General features: G+C 34.4%; 1 protein-coding gene across 1 annotated transcript in view; it reads left to right on the top strand.

The window, feature by feature from the left end:
• LOC115209288 (DNA mismatch repair protein Msh2) overlaps nucleotides 1–24,444 on the top strand; it is a 32,549-nt gene continuing 8,105 nt past the window's right edge. Inside the window, exons 1-19 of the mRNA XM_029777617.2 lie at nucleotides 1–323; nucleotides 433–482; nucleotides 1,273–1,308; nucleotides 2,596–2,683; nucleotides 3,763–3,899; nucleotides 4,616–4,726; nucleotides 6,492–6,578; nucleotides 7,369–7,489; nucleotides 8,025–8,111; nucleotides 8,201–8,259; nucleotides 8,877–8,997; nucleotides 11,893–12,006; nucleotides 13,051–13,187; nucleotides 14,343–14,459; nucleotides 16,925–17,039; nucleotides 17,981–18,036; nucleotides 21,913–22,002; nucleotides 22,790–22,961; nucleotides 23,708–23,833. Coding sequence (XP_029633477.1) covers nucleotides 290–323; nucleotides 433–482; nucleotides 1,273–1,308; nucleotides 2,596–2,683; nucleotides 3,763–3,899; nucleotides 4,616–4,726; nucleotides 6,492–6,578; nucleotides 7,369–7,489; nucleotides 8,025–8,111; nucleotides 8,201–8,259; nucleotides 8,877–8,997; nucleotides 11,893–12,006; nucleotides 13,051–13,187; nucleotides 14,343–14,459; nucleotides 16,925–17,039; nucleotides 17,981–18,036; nucleotides 21,913–22,002; nucleotides 22,790–22,961; nucleotides 23,708–23,833 — 1,858 coding nt within the window. The 5' untranslated portion in view covers nucleotides 1–289. The remainder of the gene's footprint in view (nucleotides 324–432; nucleotides 483–1,272; nucleotides 1,309–2,595; nucleotides 2,684–3,762; nucleotides 3,900–4,615; nucleotides 4,727–6,491; nucleotides 6,579–7,368; nucleotides 7,490–8,024; nucleotides 8,112–8,200; nucleotides 8,260–8,876; nucleotides 8,998–11,892; nucleotides 12,007–13,050; nucleotides 13,188–14,342; nucleotides 14,460–16,924; nucleotides 17,040–17,980; nucleotides 18,037–21,912; nucleotides 22,003–22,789; nucleotides 22,962–23,707; nucleotides 23,834–24,444) is intronic.

Raw genomic sequence — 24,444 nt, 5'->3', positions numbered from 1 at the left:
ATATTTCTAACTCTTAGAATAGCCTGTCACCAACCGATTACTGAAAGCCAACCCCGTCTGAGAAACTGAACCTCTCATCATATTCTCAGAACAGACTGATGCAGTAGTGTAACTATGTCACTTGACTAATTGAAATCAATAAATTAAATCATTGGACGCTGCAGTTACATTTCCCGCAGATTTTAACGTCAGTTTCTGTTTACATTTCCCGCGTTACTTCCTGTTTACGTTTCCCGCGGTTCTTAATGCTACTTCCTGTTTACATTTCCCGCGTTGAGTGACATTCAAAATGGCTGTGCAAAGCAGTAAAGAACTCCAGTTAGGTAAGTAAAATTATACCAAATAAGTTTCCATCCATTCTTTTTATTCAGTAATTATACAGCTATAACGAAATCCCAAACCTTAATGATTTGTGCTATTTTTCTATTGCAGACAGCATCCAGGAACAGGGTTTTATATCTTTCTTTCGAAAATTACCGGAGGTGAGCTACCTTTCAAACACGAGTGTAATATTTGTACTACTGCTGAACAGAGGCAAAAGTTCGCAGACTTTAACTTGGTAAATCTGAATTTATTTAAGAAAAGCTCTGTGCAATCGTGTAAACTCGCCTAGAGTTGTTTATAACAGGCTCTGGTCGACAAATATTTCTATAGAATGTGATTTCTTTAGTTTGCAGAGTAATAGTTTATTAAAAGTGCAGTCAAATTTCTGCCTGGATTTGAACCATCTCGCTCAGATCCCCAGTTTAGAACTACAACCTACCTATATTTCAGTGAAAGGTAAGACCAGCTACGAGAGATTAACTGTATCGCTATAAAAGGTCTGAACGACTGACATCACCCTGTTTTTTACTGCTTTCTAGAGAAATTTTCCAATGTATTTCGCTTAGATGATATGCAGTTTACGAATGCTTCAGAGAGAAAATTATGTGACTTGTATTCTGAATATAATGTTTGAATAAATTTGCAAATTATTCAATTTTCAGTTCATATGCACTCAGCCATAATTTAGTTTTCAGCGTTAATGCTGTTTGTGTTTAACAGTTCTGATTTTAACTGTCACTTATAAACCCACGTGGTTTATTTACATTTATGAAGAAAAAAAAGATACGCACCCTAACCCTAACCCCCTTTATAAAAAAATAAAAATTTTACGGAAAGTGACGATCTTCTTCAAATGTAAACAAATACACGTGATGTAAATGGGACTCGTATCGAAAGAATGCCGATGACAATAACAAATACCCTTTTTTTTTCATATATATTCCCCAGAAGTCCAGTGCGACGCTTAGGATATTTGATCGGACAGTAAGTATTGTTTTTCTTGTAAAGACATTAACATTTTTTTTTCTCTAAAAAGAACCAAATTTTGCATAATGTATTCGTAATTTTCAATTCTAGAACCTAAACGTGATTAGGTTGTCTTTGTTGAATCAGCATGAATTTTGGGTTTTTTTCCACTACCTATCCCTCGGAAGAGGAAGGTGAGTGCACTGGCCCTTGCAACAGACTGGATTCCATTTATGTTCCAGGTGTTAAATAGAGCGACTGATAGCCTACTATCGATCATCATTCAGTTGAGAGTTATTAAAAATAATAAACATTGAAAAATTTTGCCTTTGAATGTGGACCTGAAATCAAGTTTGCGGCACTGTTGATTTAATATTGAGAATCTTCTCTAGAAAGACCCTGTACCCTTTCACCGCTCCAATATTTAGTGTCTATTAAATTCGCAGCATTTGCTCTACTGAACTTAATGACAGTTTAGGGGAAGCAACTTATTACCTATTCTTAGCGATGTAAATATTTTTATATAGTGCATGTCGATACTTTCTGTTCAGTTATTAATTTTTGAAGAATATTTAGTGTTATTCTTTGTAGTGTTCGAAAAACTGTAATTGGAAGAGTATTTAAACACTACAAATTAGGGGTTAGTTTGTTTACGAAGTAAAATAATTAAAAATTAAAATATCTTCAATGGAATTTTTCATTTACTTGTTTCAGTCATTTGACTGTGGCCATGCTGGAGCGCCGCCTTTAGTCGAGGAAATCGACCCCAGGACTTATTCTTTGTAAGCCTAGTACTTATTCTCTCGGTCTCTTTTGCCGAACCGCTAAATTACGGAGACGTAAACACACCAGCATCGGTTGTCAAGCGATGTTGGCGGGGGGGGGGACAAACACAACACACATATATATATACGACGGGCTTCTTTCAGTTTCCGTCTACCAAATCCACTCACAAGGCTTTGGTCGGCCTGAGGCTATAGTAGAAGACACTTGCCCAAGGTGCCACGCAGTGGGACTGATCCCAGAACCATGTGGTTGGTAAGCAAGCTACTTACCACACAGCCACTCCTATGCTTGGCAATTTTTTACATTTCATCTCACCCTTGATCTTATTAATGCTGATGAAAGGTAAAAATCACAACCAGAATATAACTTAGGAAAAGGTTTGATTGATTTTCTTTTGATTCAAATGACTGGCTGAGATCTAATTGTGCTCTTGTCATTGAAAATTAGTGTAAAATTTCAGATTTATTTGAACTTACTAAATTTGTTATATCCTTCTAAAGTATTATAATTTATTTCTAGGATTACTATACAGTCCATGGCAGCGATGCATTATTTGTGGCTAAAGAAGTATTCAAAACCTTGGGTGTCGTGAAATATCTTGGTTCTGGTATGGCTGTTTTAATGTACCATCAAAAACTTTAAATAATTTTGAAATTGTGAATTCAATTAAATTTTGAATCAACAGTAAATAATTACTGAATGTTAATTTTTAATTTCATATGTTATATTGTATATTTTGTGAACTTCACATGTTTTCAATGATTTATGTTAATTGAAGAATCTATCGGGCATTGATATTTGTTATAGGTGGATGGGGAGAAGCAGAGCCCATGCCCTTTGCAGACTCTCCCAAAATGCTATGGCTGATGTGGTTTTATTCATTTTGAAATTCTTTGGGAAAATGAGCAACAAGGAAATTCTAGATAGGAAGAATTGGAAGAAAACTATTTAGTGTGGGGTTTGGTACCTGAGACACTTCGAATGATGAAGTGAAGTAGAAATAAGGAATGCATGTCGTGGAATAGTATCTATGTAGATTATTTGTTCAAAGAAGCAGGTGCTATTGTAGAAGTAATAGGGATAAATAGTCTTTGAGCTAGTGGTTGCAATGTTAGTGAAGTTGCCAATCAGTGAAAAACAAAACAAATGTACAACTGACACTCCATTGGTTATGACAATGAGGGTTCCAGTTGATCGAATAACAAAACAGCCTGCTTATGAAATTAATGTGCAATTGGTTGAGCATGTTACAGATATGCATACCCTGAACATAGTTCTTGGGGAGATTCAGCATGATACAAAATTTGACAAGACAAACCCTTTGAAATATAGGTACACCTTACTTTTGCTAGCTGAGTGGATTGGAGCAATGGGCAATAAAGTATCTTGCTCAAGGTTTCATCATGTTTTTGGGAATCAAACTTACAACCTTGTGATTGTGAGCTGAATACCCTAACATCAGCAACATATCTTAAGAATGAGAATAATGGGTCGGGTCCAAAATTCCATCAGAACACTTAATGAAGGCTGAAAAGTACATGAGCCAAAACATTGTGATAACAACAAATGGGATAAGCTATTTAATGTGAGTGATTACAAATCTCTGAAAACTGCATTTAAAAGTTATGATCAGTTGGTTTTGTAATTGAGAATTGTATTTAAAGAAGGAGGTGTATTTTTTTTCAGGCTCAAACAAGATGGAATCTGTGGTATTAAGCAAATTGAACTTTGAGTCACTTGTACGTGATTTGTTACTTGTCAAAGCTTATAGAGTGGAGCTTTACAGATCCAAAAGTAAAAATGAATGGTCATTGGATTTCAAGGTAATTGTAAGTTTTATAAAAATGTTCTTGTTTAATATTTAGCTCAGTGTTTCAGGATGATGGCATAAGTAACTAGCAACTGAATAAAATTGCAATAAAGTCTTAAATGAAAACTAATTTCAAACATGCTATATACTTTGTCCATTTATTGTAGGGCAGACTAGAAGTGAGGTGCGGGACAAAAATGGTTAAGAAATACTAATCTAGACATGGAATTTTATTTTAATTCCTTTTTTGTTAATGTTTTATGAACACTTGGATGCTCCAGTAAAAAAATAATTCCTCAGTTTTTTAGTGGTTTTGAATTCTCAGTCACAAGTTATCTCTTTGCTTAAGTTTCAGCACCCAACTGGACCTATTCTTCACATTTTATTTCCTAATTTGTTTTTAATTCTCCGTTAAATATCTTGTGCATCAATCTCGTCCATTTAGCCTTTTCTTGGTTAACAATTCATCACTCATAAATATGTAATTAGGCTACTTCAAATAGGATATAGTCCGTTTCCTACTTCAGCACTATAATCAATTGGCCTTGCACTTTGAACTTATTGAGAGAATTTCAATATATTTTTTAAAAACCAAATGTTTTCAGACATTTAATTTTGAGATTTATTATAATGCATTTTTGAATAGTGACCGTTTCTTATTTGAAAATATTGTTGGTTTTAGAGTTGATGTTAACTATCTTTCTATTAAATTTTTTTTTCATTTGAAAGGCTTCTCCTGGAAACCTGGTTCAGTTTGAAGATATTCTGTTCACTAATTGTGAAATGTCATCTGCTACTGGAGTTTTGGCTGTTAAGATTGGTACAGTCAATGGCCAACAGGTATGTCTGTTTGATTTCTTTTCTGGAAAACAAAGCCCCTAAACACTTAAAAAATTATTTCATTTGTAAGCAAAAGCACATACAAAGACTGATTATCTTCCTTAATTTTGTGCTCACTAAACATTTATTCATGATGAATTGTGTATTTTAGCATGGTCATTTTTATATATGTTCAAGAAATGTCTATGTACACATTGAGATTTCTATAAAATTTGAGATGCTATCTGTATTGAGTTGAGAATTTATTTATTACTCTGTCTGCAGCTTCAGTATATATACAGTCTGTCAACTAAGTCCTTTTCTTCCTAATTCTGTGGTTTGTTGAGTCTGCAGTACAGTATATTTCAGATCAAGGATTACTTTGTCTGTGAGGTGCCACATTCTCAGATCTCTTCCCTTATCTGCTTTGGTTAACCATTACTTTTGTCAACTCATTACATCTTTTTCATCTAGTAGTAGTTGTGCATTTGCATTATATAATTATAGCAGCAGTAGTCTTTCTTTCAAATATTGATCAATGCCCTTCAATGCTGTTGGCCTCTCTTTGCTCACAGACGGGTTGACATTGCATATCCATGGAATCACACTTAGTTTGTTCCTCACCAGATCCTACAGGTTTTTACTTAAAAGCTGCCTCTCTTGTTCAAAACCACATTTATGCACAAGCTTCAAACAACCGGTCATTTCATGGAAAGTGAAGTTTTTTGTTTCCAGCAGATGTAGACATTCTGTAAACATCTGTGGGTTTTTTTTATCTAGCTTTTACTATATTTTCAGAAGACATCTCTAGTTAATTTGTGCTACCACTTTTAATGAATTATCTGCAAAACTCTTTCCTGTTTTACAACTGTGCACCTGATGTCTTGGTTTACCTGTTAGTCTGCCTTATATTCCATTACATCTATTATATTACAAACTTTTTGCCAACATTAAATATGGCCATTTCTGCATTAGATCACAAATCTTTGTGTACACACACACACACTCTCTCTCTCTCTCTGAGAATGTCTTTGCCATATTAATTCTTCAGACATTTTCCTTCATTCAAACTTTTTCTTCAGCTCTTCAACAAATTCTGTAATGAAGATCAGTTTATCAATATAAATGTTTCTAAGGATACCTGCCTAATCCTATAGCTCCTATGTTCTTTTCTTGGGACTTGCACTGACTAGGTGTTGGCTGAGAACAAAGCCTTAGTGAATATTCATTTGTACACTACATCTGTCACTCTGAATTTGATCACACTCCCAACCTTATTTAACAATACCCTCATAGCTTGAACTGATTTCACCTACATCAGTCATTGTCTTCGTTCAGCTTATTCATTACATGGACTTGATTTTGTAGGGTTCAGATTGTATTAAGCAACTTCTTTTTATCATAGATACTCTTACATAAAAATTAGTCATCCATTATTTAATAGTTTTAATATTGTCTTTTCTTCTTTTACTATATTTATCTCTAGATGCTCTTCCTCTCAACTATGAAATGAGTAGATGTAGGACTTGTTAGTCAGGCAGATTAGTCCACAGGTGATTGTGACTTACCCAGAATCACAACACTTTTTGCATTAGTATAAGGATATAATTGATTACTTTATGATCACTAGTATAGCAGTTTTACACTAGTCATGTTACTAATTAAAATTTGTAGTTTGCCAGCATGGAAAGTGGACGTTAAACGGTGATGTTTTTATGTGATTGTATTTATATAGAAAACTACTTTCTATTAAATATAAAAAATGAGTTTTTTATTCTTAATGTAGATGGTTGGAACAGCTCTTGTGGAGTTGACATCCCACAAAATGGAGGTCTGTGAGTTCACTGACAATGATCAGTTTTCAAATTTGGAGGTGAGTTTGCATTTGACAACATTTGCATATTAATGAGCCATTCAGGCTGCTTCTACATGTCCACTTAACACACTAGAAATACCAGCCAAATATCTCTCATATTCAAGCATCATGAAAAAGAACATTGGTGTGGGTGCTGGTACCACATATAAAGCACTGGTACTGCTATGTAAAAAGCAGCCATATACACTTTGTAAAATGGTTGGCATTAAGAAGGGCATCCAACCATAGAAACCAAGCCAAAACAAACTGTTGAATCTGATGCAGCCCCTGGCCTTATCAGTTCCTGTCAAGTCATCCAACATATTCCAGCATGAAAAATATGCTTTAAATGTTGATGGTGAAAATGGAAAGACATTGACAGACGTTCTAGTTAAACCAGTGGGCTTCAACCGTTTTTTTTTTTATTTCTATTTTACTCTACTGGACCTCCATAGCCATTTGAAGTTTTTAAAAATCGTATTTTTATGATTAAATATTAGGAACTTGTATGAGAAATTGTTAAAATCATGATGATGATTTTAACAATTTCTCATACAAGTTCCTAATAATATTTAATCATAAAAATAGGATTTTTAAAAAACTTCAAATGGCTATGGAGGTCCAGTAGAGTAAAATAGAAAAAAAAATTTGTGTATTGTAGCCAATCTATTGCATGTAATTTTTTCATATTGCCTCACTACAACTAGTCTTGGAGCTACAAATAAGTCTTGAGTACTACCTTTCCTTTCCTGAACAAACCATATAACTTAGTAACTACTTTTGAACACTTTTCTGCTATCATTTCAAGGCTCTCATTGTTCAGTTGGGACCAAAAGAGTGTATTGTGTGTGCTAGTGAAATCAATGACTCAGCCTGGCTAAAACAGGTTATTACCCGAAGTGGACTTTTGATTACTGAAAAAAAGAAAGGTTTGTTTTCATTTTGTTTTCTCTGACTTCTAGCTACTTAGAAATATGTGAAAGTGTAACAGTTTGTTGGACCATTAAACATTTTTAGACATGAACAGTTTTTCTTTTGATATTTACATCTACACTGTTTTAAATGGGTTGATCTCTATGCAAAGGTACTGAAAAACTTTTAGTACATGTTTTGACAGAATTCAATATTGTTATACACACAATTTATTAATTTATCTTCTAAAACAATCACATTATCGAAATGTTGAAGCTACAAGATAATGCCTGGTTAATTCAAAATAATGTGTATAAATAAGCATTATATTTGACAGAGTAAGCTGAATGTTAAAGGATTAAACAGTCTGCAGAAACATGTTAATTTAAACCCAGTTTAACTAATTAATATAAAACTTTTTTTTTTGCATTACAAAACAATGAAGCTTTCATAATAATAATCAGGTCATATGTAGTTTAGCTTTCCTCTATTTTTAACAGTTTTTGTGATTTTAAATATCAGTTTACTTGACTCTGTTTTTTTCATCTTCAGGTGATTTCCAAAGCAAAGATATAGTCCAAGACTTGAACAGGCTGCTTAAGTTCCAGAAGGAAGACCAACAGAACAGTGCTGCTTTACGTTAGTATTGTGATTTAAATAACATTAAAATTTTGCTTTATTTGTTTATAACATTTAATTGATTATGGTTTCTTTATTTTTCTCTGCAGCTGAGCTTGATAACACTCTTGCTATGGCAGCATTGTCTTCCCTAGTCAAGTATTTGGAGGTATGTTTCTTGCAATCAAATTTCATATAAACATATCAAAAATGTTTACCTCATAAATTAACTGTTAAGTTTTAAATATAATATCAGACATTATAATCACCAACTTAAGACAAAGAGAAGCATTCTTGTTGATGGAAATCTTACTACAGTTGCCTGTTACCTGTACTACTAATTACATTACATAGTACTTGCTAATACATCAGTTGTAAGTAGGTTCTATAAAATCTTTCTATTTTAACCATATTATCACCACAAAATAAATTGATTGGAAATTTAGCAATAGTATTTAATAGATTCATCCTGCCAATGCTGAGTAACAGACAAAATTATTTGGTAAAGATGAATTTATAGTAGGCTTACATGACTTAGAGTTCTTTTAGTAAGCCTATAGCTCTTTTTATATCAAACTTATAATTAATTGTCTGATTCTGAATTTTACATCCTTCTTAGACTTTTTTATCTGGGAAAGTAACTTGCAGCTGTGTGCATGTTTGTGTATTTTTTCTTTTATTCTGAAATCTTATTCTGCATTCACTTTATCATACTGTTTGTGTATGCTTGGTAAATATGTTGCCTATAGTTGTGCATATTTAAGGTGTTTCTTTATTATATTTTAGTTACTTTCTGATGAGGGCTACTTTGGCCAATTCAAATTGTCTACATTCGATCTGAAGCAGTATTTGAAGTTGGATGCAGCTGCAGTGAAAGCTTTGAACATTCAACCTAATCCTTATGAAGGTGATTAAATTAAATCAACTATATTTCTCTTAATTTGACTCAAGAAATATGTCTTTTTGAAATTGTGTTGTTCAGGGTAGATAATCCAAAGATATATCCTATTTATCTTAAACTAGCAGTATCGCCCAGCGTTGCTCGGGTTTGTTTCGACCTGCTGGAATTGTAATTTTGAAAAGTAAAAATTTTGTGAAAATTTTTCTGGTCGAAATACACCAAAAAGTGGCGACACCAGTGAAAAAATCGTAAAAAATGGGGATTTTCATAGAAAAAAGCAGCTTTTTGATGTAAATAATTTTTGGTGTTAACATGGTCCGATTTGAATTTTATGTTCTACGGAAGGAAGAGCAACCCTTCTTCTATCATACTCTCAATTTTGGTCAACTTGCGCCGCAGGGTCTTGGAGGAGATAGTGTTAGTTGAAGGTTACCAAACGTGACGCACACAGACAACTTCAGCTTTATATAGAGATAACACACACACATTAATACACATACATAGACACACACACACATGTATGTACGGATATATATATGTACATCTGTCCACTTCTTGCAATATTTTTATCCTTCACTTCCTACACACACACACACACACCTTATGTATGTGTGTATGTATGTATTTATACACACATACATACATACATAAAGTGCATACATACACATGCATACATACACACATACATACATACACACAAATACATACATTCACACATACATTCATACATATGTACATACATACACACATACATACATACACAAATATATACACACATCCATACATACATACATAGATACACACATACATACATACACACATACACACATAATACATACGTACACACCTTATTAGCTTACAATTTCTTTCTGTCAACAATTGACAACAGAAGTCATCATCATCATCGTTTAACGTCCGCTTTCCATGCTAGCATGGGTTGGACGGTTCAACTGGGGTCTGGCAAGCCCGAAGGCTGCACCAGGCCAGTCAGATCTGGCAGTGTTTCTACAGCTGGATGCCCTTCCTAACGCCAACCACTCCAAGAGTGTAGTGGGTGATTTTATGTGCCACTGACACAGGTGCCAGACAAGTCTGGCAGACGGCCACGAAGAAAAGGTCACTATTCAAAAATGGATTATAAGTAAATCTCATAAATTTAGATGTCTGAAAACATTTGGTTTTTGAAAAATATATTGATAAGACAATTCTCATGATTCCTGTTAAAAGTACGCTCGCCAATTAATACTACCAAAATTTAACGACAGAAAGTAAATTAAAAACCAATTTACCTTTTCTGTATTGTTATGGCAATTCGACCGTCGGTGTGCTTTTGCAAATGTGTTCGAATGAGAAGCGAGTTGTGTTTGGCGCCTTTTTTACAAATAACAAACACACACGTGTCTGTATGTGTGTATGTAGTTGTTTGAAACGTTTGTGTTGTCACTGTCATATATGTATGTGGCTGCGTGTGTGTGAGGAATGGCAAACCAGATAGATAGCGCGTGAAGTTCTTTTGAAGTTCGCGCTCCGCTTGTGTGTGTGTGTGCGTGCTTTAGGTGTACATAGGTATGTGTTTTTGTGTGTGTGTCACTGAAGCCATACATACATAGCCTCTCTCTCTCTCTTTTCTCTCTCAGTCACTCACTACAAAAAGTGAATTACTTTCACTTTAATCGTTGCACACTTGCAAAGAGAAAGGAGGAGAAATTAGGGTGATAGCGTCAGTGAAGCAGTTCGCTCCGTTTGTGTGTGTGTGCTGTAGCCCACACTAAGCAAAGCACTTCACTTACACACCACAATGTGAGTTTTCTCTAAATTTTGCTTAATTGGGGTTGAAATTTTAAAAACCGGACCTGGCACGACCCGATGCATTCTACTCTTAAAAATGCTAGGTAAATTGTAATTGAAGAAATCCTATATTGTAAATTTCTATAAGAGACAAAGGGACGCAGATAAAATCTGCCTTTTATAATAAGAGATACATTAGTTCTTATCGTTTGCATCAGTGCGAAGGGTTTGTATGTACTCATCCAGTATGTGGATATGTATATATTTTTTTGGCAAATGTGTGGGTGAGGGTGGATAAGTATATACATATAGGCACATGTACGCGGGTTGTGTGGGCGCGCTTACGCGATTACTATGAACATTTTTACTCCTTCCCCTTACTTAGTGGTCATTCTTATAGCTCTTTTGTCTTAATAATGGTCAATCACACAGTAATTTCCCTTTGTTTTAACGGTCATTTTCATAGCATATTTTTGATGGCCTGATAACTGAGGAGATGCCAGCGTGGGTTTCTGCCCCGACATCCAAAACTTAGTGCGCGTGTACAGCAGAGGTCAAGGTCAATTTTTGCCAAGTAGCTTTACTCTGCATGCTTTGGCTTCATTACTATGGCAACAGTCCGGATACTTATTGATCAGACCTCTTATATATAGTTATGGCAAGGATATTTTTATGCAGGAAACATTAAATGTGTTGTTTTTGGTGTCAGACACTGTTATTAAAATAGTCTTTATTTCAGTGATTTGATTGTCAGAAATTAAAAATTCAATGGAATTGAGATTGCTCAAAAGTTTTAATTGTGATGTTTGATTGACCAATAGCAGGAATATATTACTTCGATCTCTGCTACTTATGATCTTAATTAAGAAAGAAAACACATCACCTGGATTTTTTAAGGAAAATTGCCTTCTAATGTATATTCTGTTTCTGAATAACAAAATAACCTTTGACAAGCTTGGCTGATTTGTTACTTGAGAAGAAATTGTATTTGAAATTAACATCATGAATATAATTGTAATTTTTAAGACTGAATTTCAAAACATTACTTTTAATTCCTTCTATCTTCTGCACTACTGTTCTCAGAGCACTGATTAACTTTCTGATTGTTTGCAGGTGGAAACAAGAATCAGAGTATTTTGGGATTATTAAACAAGTGTCGTACAGCACCAGGTCAACGGCTCCTAAGTCAGTGGATTAAACAACCTTTGGTAGACATCAACAAAATAGGTAAGACGCTATTGTGTTAAGGTTCAGTCAGCTCTTCTTAAATTATAATGTAGTGGTTCCAACAGTCTGTCATAAGTGAATGCACATGGAACAGCATGTTCTTGTTCTAAGCTACTATGTGCATTCTGGGCTTAAATTTGGTTGTGTGGAGAAACTATATGGTAATTAATGTATTATATTAAGAGAAGTTATCGTTGGGTATTTGTTAAAATTGAATTTAAAGAAACTTGAGGATTCTATTCAATTTTTTTTACTAATCCTTATAAAACAGTTAAATTGATCTGTTGGCAATGAGAAGTTCTTTTTGTGTGTATTCAGGTCAGTTTACTTGTCTCTAAAGAGTTTCATCTTGCAATAATGATAAAAATATATAACCTTGCTTTTAAAAAGGTGTTTTTTTGTTTTTTTATAACTACAATATTTTAAAGTTGTAAATGACCTGTGTTCTGCAGTGTGCAACAGAAAAATCAGTTATGTGTCTTGTTTACAGAGGTTGTTGTAAGTAGTAAAGTTTAAAATTATAATTATTTGGTCAGTGGCCTAACCCTTAATGTCACAGCCATTGTGAAACGTGAGGGTAAAGTATGGTTTTACTTACATTAGGTCATATATATTACTGCCACTTGCCTACTAAGTACCAGCTTCATAGGGAGGAAGTCCTCCATAGTATGGTGCATTTGAAGAACAGAAACCCAAAATTAAATATCACAGTTTCTTACACAGAAACAAATCTGCTAATGGAATTGCTGACTGGATAGCACAAATAGGTTTCACTACTTCTTGTTTATGTTGATGTTTTATTTTGGAAGATGTAATTAAAATTAACATAAACCTACTTGGAGAACATATAATAATTTAGAATTAAATGCATTTATCATAAAAGATGATTTGCTACTTCTTTGCAAAGTACAGACGGTATCTCAATATCTATATCAATTAAGTGAATCTCAGTTACTTGCTACAAGAGGAATCTAATTTTTCAATGTATTTTTAATAGCATGTCTTATAACCAGCTAATGATCATCTTGGAATTTTGGTTTATAGAAGAGAGGCTTAACATGGTAGAAGCATTTGTCAACAACACCGAGTTACGTCAGTCACTCCATGAAGACCAGTTAAAGAAGATTCCGGATTACCAGCGTTTATCCAAAAAATTTTATCGTAAAAAGGCTAATCTTCAGGTAGATATTTGAGTGTTGTTTAGTGGACATTCTGATTGTTTTTTCTCTTTTTTTTTCTTTGGTTATTGTTATTCACTTTATCATCATCATCATCATCGTTTAACGTCCGTTTTCCTCGCTAGCACGGGTTGGACGGTTCAACCGGGGTCTGGGAAGCCAGGGGCTGCTCCAGTCTGATCTGGCAGAGTTTCTACGGCTGGATGCCCTTCCTAACGCCAACTACTCCGTGAGTGTAGTGGGTGCTTTTTACGTGCCACCTGCACAGGTGCCAGGGGGGGGGGTTCCGGCATCGGCCACGATCGGTTGGAGCTTTTAATGTGCCAGCGGCACAGAAGCCGGCCAAGGCGGCGCTGGCAACGTTCGGATGGTGCTTTTTATGTGCCACCGGCACAGAATGTATATATATTCCTTAGATCTTTGGCTAATTTATCATTATTTTTATAACTAAGGGTATAAAGGGAATAAAATTGATACAAATCTTGTGCTTCAGCATCAAAATGATTTCATTTGCTGTTTGTTGCAATTAGCATAAATAAATTGCAATTTAAAAGTGTTCGATTTATGTAAATCCTGTTTTTATGGGTGAATATTTAGAGCCATTTTATCTCTCTTGTACTTTTTTTTTCATGCTAGAATGGGTTAAATGTTTCTACAAATTTGGATATTAGCATTTTGGTGCACAAAATACCTTAATTTTTTTTCACTGGCTTATAATGCTCTTCCTGTTTCTGGCCATTTAACCATCAAGTAGAGATAAAACCTATTTTTAATCAGTCATTAAAACTAAATTAAACAATGGCTGTTGCTGAGTGGTATTTTGCACTTTTAGTATCAGTAAAGTTTTAACTCAAAGTCTAACCCCTTAAACTTGTAGCTGTTGTGCTTCTATTATCAGGAAATAGAAGACAACAGGAACAAAACCTTTTGTGATTGTTTCTGAACAAAAGTGTGATATGGTTTGGTTATTTAATAACACTGGATATGAATAGAAATGTTAAAGGTAAATGATAAATGACACTAAAGAACAAGTGAACAAATAAAATTAAAATTAATAGACTCTCCTTAAATAAATGAAGTTAACTTAACTGAATCAAACTAAGTTAAATTCTCCTGAAAGAAAAGCATGTTATTTTATTTATCTTTATTTATTTTCAGGATTGCTACCGTGTGTACCATTCCTTGAGTAAGTTGCCATATCTTGTGGAAACTCTGGAGAAGGATGATGGTCCTCATAAAAATCTTGTGATGCAGGTCTTCAGTAATCCAATCAAGGTTAGCTCTCCCATAGAAATTTTATTTTTTATTTCCTTGTTATTGAATTCACATAGAGATCCTATTTAAGGTTTTCTAGTTTCTTAATGTTGTTTAGCATGAGTCAACCTTTTCAAACAGACCCAGAATCAAAGCATTTTTTTCTCTCAGCAATAATTTATTTAGGACTCTCAGAAGAGTTTGCATGCATCTATTTATGCCTAATTGGTATTTTTATTTTAAAGGTGAATAAAATGGCTTCGACCAGAAGATCTTGCAAATGTAATTGCAATGTATTCTACTACATCTGCAGTGAATACACCATTGTTCCTAACAAGAATCCAGTCACAAGTTTCGTAAAACATGCTTACCATGTTTATTTTGGTATTAAACCTGGTGACCAGGATAAAGCTTGTGTGCCACACATGGTATGCAAAGCATGCACTGAGAATCTGCGTCAGTGGACCAAGGGCAAGAAAAGTTGTCTGAAGTTTGGAATCCCCATGGTTTGGAGGGAGCCAACAAACCATGGCACTGACTGCTATTTCAGCGCTATTGATGTGACTGGGATCAACAGAAAGAACCAGAGCAGCCTCAAGTATCCTGATTTTCAATTCAATCAGCACATCAACCTGTAGCTCACTGTGATGAAATTCCAGTACCTGTCTTCGGAGAACATCCTGACACTAGTGACAAAGAATCCTCCAGTGTTCAAGAAGATGAAGAAGACGAAGTAGTTCTTGACAATGAGGCTCCACATCCTTTTTCCAAATGGCAGCTAAATGATGTAGTTTGCAATCTCGGATTGTCAAAGTCCTCTGCTGAACTTTTGGCATTCAGATTGAAGGAAAAAAACCTCCTCTCTGACAGTGCTTGCATCACCTTCTACCACAACAGGCATCAAGAGTATCTCCATTTTTTTCTCTGAAGAGAAGCACTAGGTGTACTGTACAGATATTGCTCATCTTCTGCACAAGCACAGTACGAACCCAAAGATTGGAGACTTTTCATTGATAGCAGCAAGTGATTACTGAAATATGTTCTGCTGCAAAACAGCAACCAATTTGCTTTGTTACCCCTAGCTCACTTGACTACACTGAAGGAAAAGTATAAAGTGGTGAAGTATGTGCTGGAGAAAATTTACTATGATCAGCATCAGTGGTTTATTTGTGTTAACCTGAAGATGGTGAAAATTTTTGTTGGGACAACAGTCTGGGCTCACCAAGTACCCATACTTTCTTTGCATGTGGGATAGTAGGGTCACTGCTCAGCATTACAAGAAGGACTGGCCTTTGAGGGAGGCCTTTGGTGCCTTGCAGAGCTAAGAACCTCATAATCAACCCTCTGATGGACAGAGATGGAATATTCTTCCCACCACTGTACATCAAGCAGTTCCCCAAAGCTCTGGACAAGGATGGTGACTGCTTCACTTACTTGTGCCAGGCTTTTCCAGAATTGACCATTGAAAAGTGGAAAACTGCATCTTTGACGGCCCTCAAATTTGTCAGCTCATCAGAGAGCCTGAGTTTGAAAACTCAGTGAACGAAGTGGAACTGGAAGCTTGGAAGGCTTTTGTTCTGGTTGTGAAGAACTTTCTTGGCAACAAGGCAAAGAACTATGCAGAACTTGTTACTAATATGCTGACTGCTTTCAAGAATCTCGGATGCAACTGGAGCGTTAAAATGCATTACTTATATTCGCGTGTGGATCGGTTTCATGAGAATCTGGGATCAATGAGCAACAAGCAAGGGGAGAGATTCCATCAGGACATAAAAGAGATGGAGACTAGGTATCAGGGATGCTGGGATGCAGTCATGATGGCAGATTACTGTTGGACTCTGAAACACAGTTGAGGGTAAATTATCCATCCCAAAATCAACTGTTGGAGGAAAAGCAAAAGCTTACAATGGAATTATGCCTTTGCTTTATGCTAATCTCTTTAAAATGGAAAAATTGATAGTCACAGAAACTCAATAATGCCTGCATCAGATTTGGAAAACTCCAAGTGGATGCTCATTTGAAAGTATTTACTAATGTTCTTTCTGCAAGACATTAATAAGTGGGATACTTGACAACATTCCATGTAACAAATTTAATTTTCATATTACTGTGTGATAAAGGAGTTTGCTTTATCACATAGTAGTAGTTCCAAGTTTGATCTCACTGAAATACTTGTGTTGACCTATGTCTTGTGAATGGAATTTTGCAAATTGAGACCATAGAAGCTTGTTATATATGTATGTATATAAACAGGTGTATTACATTCCTTCTGTCAAAAAGCTAACTTATCTACTCAATGTAAAAAATAATGAGACTAAAATAAGTACTGGATTTGATATAATAACAAAAATGTTAAGATAGTGTTCCAGCATGGTTGCAGTCCAACAACTGAAACTTGTGATAGAGTAAAAGAATGAACTTCTAAGCATTTTGTGAATATTTAGAGTTAATAGTTATTGAATATTTTTATTTACTCTTTTCTGCAGGAATTACTGTTGGATTTCATTAAATTTGAAGAGATGATTGAAAGTACATTGGATATGGAACAAGTAGAAAATCATGAATTTCTAATTAAACCTGAATTTGATGATGTTCTAACATGTGAGTTTTATTTAGTGAAGATTTCTTTTCCTTTTGCTTCACGTGCACACACACATCACTTCTATACTGGCATAGATCAGATGAAATTTATTGAGGCAGTTTTTCTATGGCTAGATTCTCTTCCTATTGCCAGCCTCACTTGTTTCCAAGTTAGGTATTATTTCTTCAAATCTTTTGAATAACAAACAACTCAGTGGCTGAATATTTTTACATGACAGATTGTAAACAAAGACAATATTGTATAGATGGTGATGTTTTATGCAGTACCCGCTTAGACAATGGAAGGCTAAATAATTACACACACTCAAAGATATATAAGAAAGGTACTTCATATGTGTACCTCGTGGATAAGGTGTTTCATAGTTATAACGGCATGAGTTCAATTCTTGGGCAAGGCACTTATTTCATGTACTTTCTTCTTCAAGCTGTTACTAAGCCTAATATGAGGGTTGGGGCAAAAAGGTGTCTACATTTGCATTTGACTACATAGGGAAATGAAACAATTGTCAGAATCATGGTGGACGTTATCAAACCATATCTGCTCGCACTAGATAGCTGGTTACTTTGAATCAGCATTAAATTAAAATCACTAGCTGTGTATCATACTGAATGTATACATGTCACTAGGAGGCATGATGCTGTGGAATTGTCTGAGCTGAGCATTGGTGCTGCAGTGATCCATAAGAAGAAGTCTGTGAAGAGATTTTATCTCTGCTAATCCCACTGCATCATGCCTTCTAATGATGTGCATTCATTGAGTAGTAATGTAGAAGACACTTGCTCAGTGTCATTCTGTGTGCATGAAACCAAAACCATTTGGTTGAAAATAAAACTTACCTGTTTGTGTCTCTATCTATGTAGCTTTTATTCACAATTTAAATTTTGTCATAGCTGTTTAATGCTTTTTTTCCCACTCTATGAAATTATTTGTTTTGTCACAGCTCTACGAGAAAAACTTGATGAAGTTGAGGCTGATATTAAGTCCCAGTTAAATAAGGTAATTACTTTATTCTTTTCATCTTCAACATTTTTAGTATTTAATTTATAGAGGCTTAGTAACAACAACTCGTGTGTCTTTGACATCAGTAGTTTTTTTAAATAGTTAATAACCTGAGTCACAGTTCACCTTAAAGGTGTCAATTATTCACGACCTGTTGCTCATGGTACTCTGCAGATATATAACACTGAATGGTTAAAATCTACAGCATCCAAGGTAACTAGTTTCTGGTCTGCTTCTATAAAAATTATTCATAGTGAAGTTTGTGAGCTATTGTTTGCCATAGAGGAAGAAGAGGTTACTTATGCTTTGGGATGGTGTCTTGTTGAGTCAGTCCTGACATGAATTCTCAGTGGCCTGAGGGAGGTAGAGCATAGTGGCTGTTATCTTATTAAACCATTATCCCATATTAACTCAAATACTTCCATCAGCAAAGTTTGCGAGCCTAAGTTGTCTCATGACTGCTTACCCCCACGAAAGCAATAGCAGCAACAGATAATTCATTTGGCCAACAGGAGGCATTGTCTTTTATGACGTATCTCATCTATTCCTTCTTTTCCTTGAGCAAGTGGAAGTTAAGTCACTAGTTTGATCCACAATGTTATTGCTGTCATTGCTTATTTATATTGTCTTCAATGACCTGGTACCTTGTAGCCAATATAAAAAGTAATTATTATTATTGCTCGGGTGATGGATTGGTAGAAGGTAAAGTGGTATTTATGTTCTGAGTTCAAATCAGAACTGAATTGAAGGTAGACTTTGCTTTTATCATCCTTACTGGATCAATAAAATAGTTACCAGCTAAGCCCTGGAGTCAACTTGCTTAACTATACTCCTTCCCCCAAATTTCTTACCAAAATCATTGTCATCTCACTCTACCTCATTGAGTTCAACTTTGCCTTTCATCCTTTTGGGATTGATAAAATAAAGTACCTTTCAAGTGCTGGAGTTGATGCTAACATGTAAAACCCCACTCAAGTTTGGTGGTCTTGTGCCTAAATCAGAAACTTATGTTCTTTGTTTACATATTTTTGGAAATATTCCCACATATTGCTAAGTGGTTACCTAAGAAATAGCCGGAAGATCCACTCACTACTATGATGGAAACAAGTACTCTGAATAACATCCCTAAATTTATTTTCCAAAAACAGAAATTGTGTGTGTTTGTGTATCTCTTATTATAAAAGGCAGATTTTATCTGCTTCCCTTTGTATCTTATAGAAGTCTACAATATAGGATTTCTTCAATTACAATTTACCTAGCATTTTTAAGAGTAGAATGCATCGGGTCGTGCCAGGTCCAGTTTTTAAAATTTCAACCCCAATTAAGCAAAATTTAGAGAAAACTCACATTGTGGTGTATAAGTCAAATGCTTTTCTTAGTGTGGCCTACACCACACGCACACGCACACACACAGTGTGCAATGAATAAAGTGAAAGTAATTCACTTTTTGTAGTGAGTGACTCTTTCACTCTGCCACTTCCTCTTTACACACATAGACACGCAAATATATAAATAAAATTGTAAGCTAGCGTGCGTGTGTGTATGTGTGTGCATGAGTGACAGGAAAGTTTTTTAGGACGAATATAAGACCTATACCCAAGTAGCAGAAAGATCGCCCAAAAGTGTATATAGATATTTAAATGTATTTATATATTCATCTATACACAGATGTATGTATAATGTGTGTGTATATATTTCCATAGAGGTAACCTTTCACTCCATACAAAGTTTTTTAGGATGAATATAAGATCTAAAGTATATACAAGTAGCAGAAAGATCACCCAAAAGTGTATATAGATATTTAAATGTATTTATATATTCATCTATACACAGATGTATGTATAATGTGTGTGTATATATTTCCATACACGTAACCATTCACTCCGCACAAAGTTTTTTAGGACGAAAATAAGATCTAAAGTTATCTCTAAGTAGCACAAAGATCGCCCAAAAGTGTATATAGATATATAAATGTATTTATATATTCATCTATGCACACATGTATGTATAACGTGTGTGTATATATTTCCATAGAGGTAACCATTCACTCCATACAAAGTTTTTTAGGACGAAAATAAGATCTAAAGTTATCTCTAAGAAACAGAAAGATCGCCCAAAAGTGTATATAGATATTTAAATGTATTTATATATTCATCTATACACACATGTATGTATAATGTGCGTGTATATATTTCCATAGAGGTAACCATTCAATCCATACAAAGTTTTTTAGGACGAAAATATTTATATATAAAAGAAAGGTTGTGTGTCTGTCTACTCCGATTTAGATTCCTAACTACTCCCACATTTTGCGATGCAGTTTAACTAAAACCGGGTATCTTATAGTCGTGATTCATATCGAGCCCTTCTGGGTATTAGTGCGCGTCTACGATGAGTCTATGATTTTACAAATAATTTACCATCATTTTTTTCCATTTTAATGCATATTTTTTAAATAAAGGGAAGTAACTCTCAAACTTCACACCAATATGCGTGCTCATATGCGACGTAATATCACATCAGCAGCATTTCCTCACACCCTCCTTGCACTTGGCGAAGGCAAAATACCAGGGGATGAAAATGGTAATATTGCCATTGATTCCATTTGTACCATTGTTAAGACGCCTTCTGATCTCAGAGATGCAGTGTTCCCAGATCTACAAGCTAATTATCAGAATATGGATTGGATTGGCAAAAAGGCTATACTGGCCCCGAGGAATAAAACTGTTCACCATATTAATGATGAAATGCTAAAACTCATTCCTGGGGAAGTCTATGTATATCAGTCTATCGATACAACTCCTGACCCAGAGGATGTCATCAACTATCCAATAGAGGTACTCAATTCCTTTGAGCACCCCGGACTACCACCACTCAAACTTAAAGTTGGTGCCCCTATAATGCTCATCAGAAATTTGGTTCCCCCAAAACAATGCAATGGCACATGTTTGATCGTTAAGTCCTTATCTCCCACCGTAAGCTTATATCAATATTTGCCTGAATAATCATCATAATTCAGTGCAATCATTAACAGTACTTTCAAGCAATTCAGCCCCGAGCAACACCGGGCAATTCTGCTAGTATATATATAAAATTCGCTGTTTGTGAATGTGTGTCTCCTCTATGCGTGGCCAAACTGCTGGGTCAATGTGTACCAAATTTGGCATGAAGGTTTTTCATTACTTGGGGAAGGTTCTGGAGGGGGGGGGATTTTGGCCCTTGTCCATATGGAGGGGGGTTCTCCCCTCCCTATACGAACCTTCTGGGTTTTTTTTTTTTTTTTACCCCATCGGATTCCTGTTTTGATGGAGATTCCGAATATGCAAAAACCAAAAACTGTGTTTTCAAAATTTTAAATCTCCCTACTAAATAAGATTTTTTAATTTTTAACTTTTCTTTTTTCAAATTATGTGGTAAAATACAGAGATTAAGAATATGGGAAAAAAAAATTTTGATCTCAAATTTTCTTTGAAGAACTCTGAAATTGATTCATGCACCCCTTCATTACCCCAGCCTGTTGTCTAAAACTGAAAATGAACTGTTAAAAATAACAGCTAAATGCCTGGAAAATTTCCGTGTTTGTGTGTGCATGCACGCACAACAATTTCTATTCTACAGCTTATGTGAATGAACAGAGAAAGTAAACAGAAATATCTTTTACATGTGATGATAATGATGATACCTGTCGTATACATCAGTTTTTGTTTTTCCACTTTAAAGGTAAACGGTTCTGATAGAAGCAAACACGATATTAAATAATTCTTCATCATACGTCCTATACATATATGTATACTCCTACATGTTTTGTAATGTGCTCAGTGAAGAAAGTATTATTATTGCTGTATTGTTAATTAAATTATTTTATCTTTACAGGTGGCAAGGGACCTGGGAGTTGAACCTCAGAAAACACTGAAGCTCGAATCAAACAGTCAGTTAGGTTATTTTTTCCGAGTCACTCGAAAGGTGAGGGGTTTTTATTCTGATGGCAAGGCATTGATTTTGTTTCTTATTTTTTCTTTGATTGCTGTGGGTAGGGCTTAGATAATTCTGTATGCAGATATTTCTTTATATAATACTATTTTTTATTTTATGTGGTGCTGTCGGTGTTCTTATTGTTCACCCTTATGTCAGCCCTGATACAGCAGACACATGATTAATACAAGTTAATTGGTAAATTGTGTACAAATGTTGTTATGTATTAACCCTTTCATTACTGTATTTATTTTGAGATGCTCTGTGTTTCTTTCAATTACTTTAAATATAACAAAAAATTTAGCAAAATAACATAGTTGTCATTAAGCTAGTGTTAGGAACATAAACTGTGACTAAGGTTTGGTGGAAGATTTTAATTCAAAACTTTAGAAAACAAGACATTTGTACTACAGAACCAGAGCTGGTTTCAGCTGGGTTGGTATCGAAAGGGTTAAGGCAAAAAAAGTCTTGTCAGTTTGTATAACCCCAAAATTTAGTTACTTGTTCATCTGAAAAATTTTTGAAGTGGTCTTTATGAAATATAAAGCTGCTTCTCTTTGTAGAAAAGAATCCTCAATACAACAGAAAGAAAGCAAAATATGTCTTACTAATTGACTTGACATTATCCAAAGGTTATAAGTATTTATAATCTTTTAGATAATATTAGGCTTTTTATTCAGTCTGTTTGCTCATTTTATATTTCATTTCCTATTATTTTCAAACATGGAAAGTGGACATTAAATGATGATGATGACTGAACAAAATTTTTTATTTACAGGAGGAGAAACTAATCCGAAATAACAAAACCTATCTTACCATTGACACCAATAAAAATGGTGTGAGGTTTCACAACACTGGTTTGCGGCAGTTGAATGAAGAGTTTGTACAACTGAGACAAGATTATGCTGAACAACAGAAAACTGTTGTTGCTGGAATCATTGATATTGCTGGTAATTTATTATAAAGATCTTCCAAAATAATGTGGTTTTTTTTTTTTCCTTAGATAGGTTAAAGTAAAATTATTAATAAGAGGAAATTTTATCATGTTTAGGGAAATGTTATATATTTCCTTTTGAGAAACAGAAGTGAGGCTTGACTCCAAATTTTTCTTTCCTGATGTCACCAAAAAATCTCACTGCTATCTACAACATCAATTCTTTTAAATGCAGGCTACCTTGAGTCTCCTCGAATTCTTGTTATATCAAGTGTTTCTTACTTTGTCCAATACATTTCTTATTGGAAAAATAAAAACATGCTAATTAACTCTCTTTTGATACATATCTGATTGAAACCACCTCTACTTTAATGATACAAAGTAATTTTAATTTAAATATAAACACTTTAGAACAAGCAATCTTAGTTTTATAAATAAAAAAAAATCTTTTAAACGTCTTAATATACCATTTAATGAAAAAGTTGGTTATTTTACAAAAAGTCCTTCATAATTGTTTTTCTAATTTAATAGAAACATAGTATTAAATTCTGTAATTCAGTTAAATTCATTACAAATAGAATCATGAAAAAAATCATAAGTTAATGGTTTATGGTTCACATAATCACTGACATTTTCTATTCCTTTCATTATTAAAATCTTGAAGTCATTATATTAGTTGAAATCTGGTGTTGTTTTTGTTAAGCTTTCCAAATGGTGTAAGATTATATTGCACTCTAAATCTCATTTTTTTCTATTTTCAAGCTGGTTATGTTGAACCTATGATGCAGATGAATGATATTCTTGCACAACTGGATGTTATGGTTTGTTTTGCCCATGTATCTGCTAATGCACCAATACCTTATGTACGTCCTAAACTTTTGGAGAAAGGTAAGTTTTAACCTTGTTTATGTTGTTTTTTTTTTTACCCAAGTCAGTTTTAATAAAGTAAAATGTGATCAAATGTGTTCCTTAGATGAGTCCCAACTTCTCTTTAAGATGTTAGAGTCTGGTTTTAGGGTGATTTGACTGCTATTTTTAACAGATTGAACGACCACATAGAGGTTCAATTGTTCAGTTGTTTACATTTCTTAGTCCTGGATCAACATTGATTGTGCAAACTTACAATGAAACATGTTCCAGGGATAACCATCTTTTTATTTATTATGGAGTACATGGTTCAATATATTGTTTTTAAGATGGTGCCATTTGACAGGAGATTTGACTGTTATTTCAAGCAGGTTGAATAACTTAGTAGAATACTTTTCTGATGTGAATTAAAGTTTGATTTTACCACTTGCATTAGAATGTTTTTTCATGTTATTGCTTAGCTCTAGATCAGACATTAAAGCAGATCTATGATCAAGGGTGTTCTTGCTGTAACTATTCCAAAGTGCTCATTTTAAGACATAATTTGTGGGTTATTTGGCTAATTTTTCCAGCAGGTAAAACAATGTATAAATTTGCATTTGTATAAAACAATCATTGTATAAAGGTTTCCA

The sequence above is a fragment of the Octopus sinensis genome, linkage group LG3 (genome assembly GCF_006345805.1).
Source record: "Octopus sinensis linkage group LG3, ASM634580v1, whole genome shotgun sequence".
Taxonomy (NCBI): Eukaryota; Metazoa; Mollusca; class Cephalopoda; order Octopoda; family Octopodidae; genus Octopus; species Octopus sinensis.
This window is presented reverse-complemented; position numbering and strand designations above follow the sequence as displayed.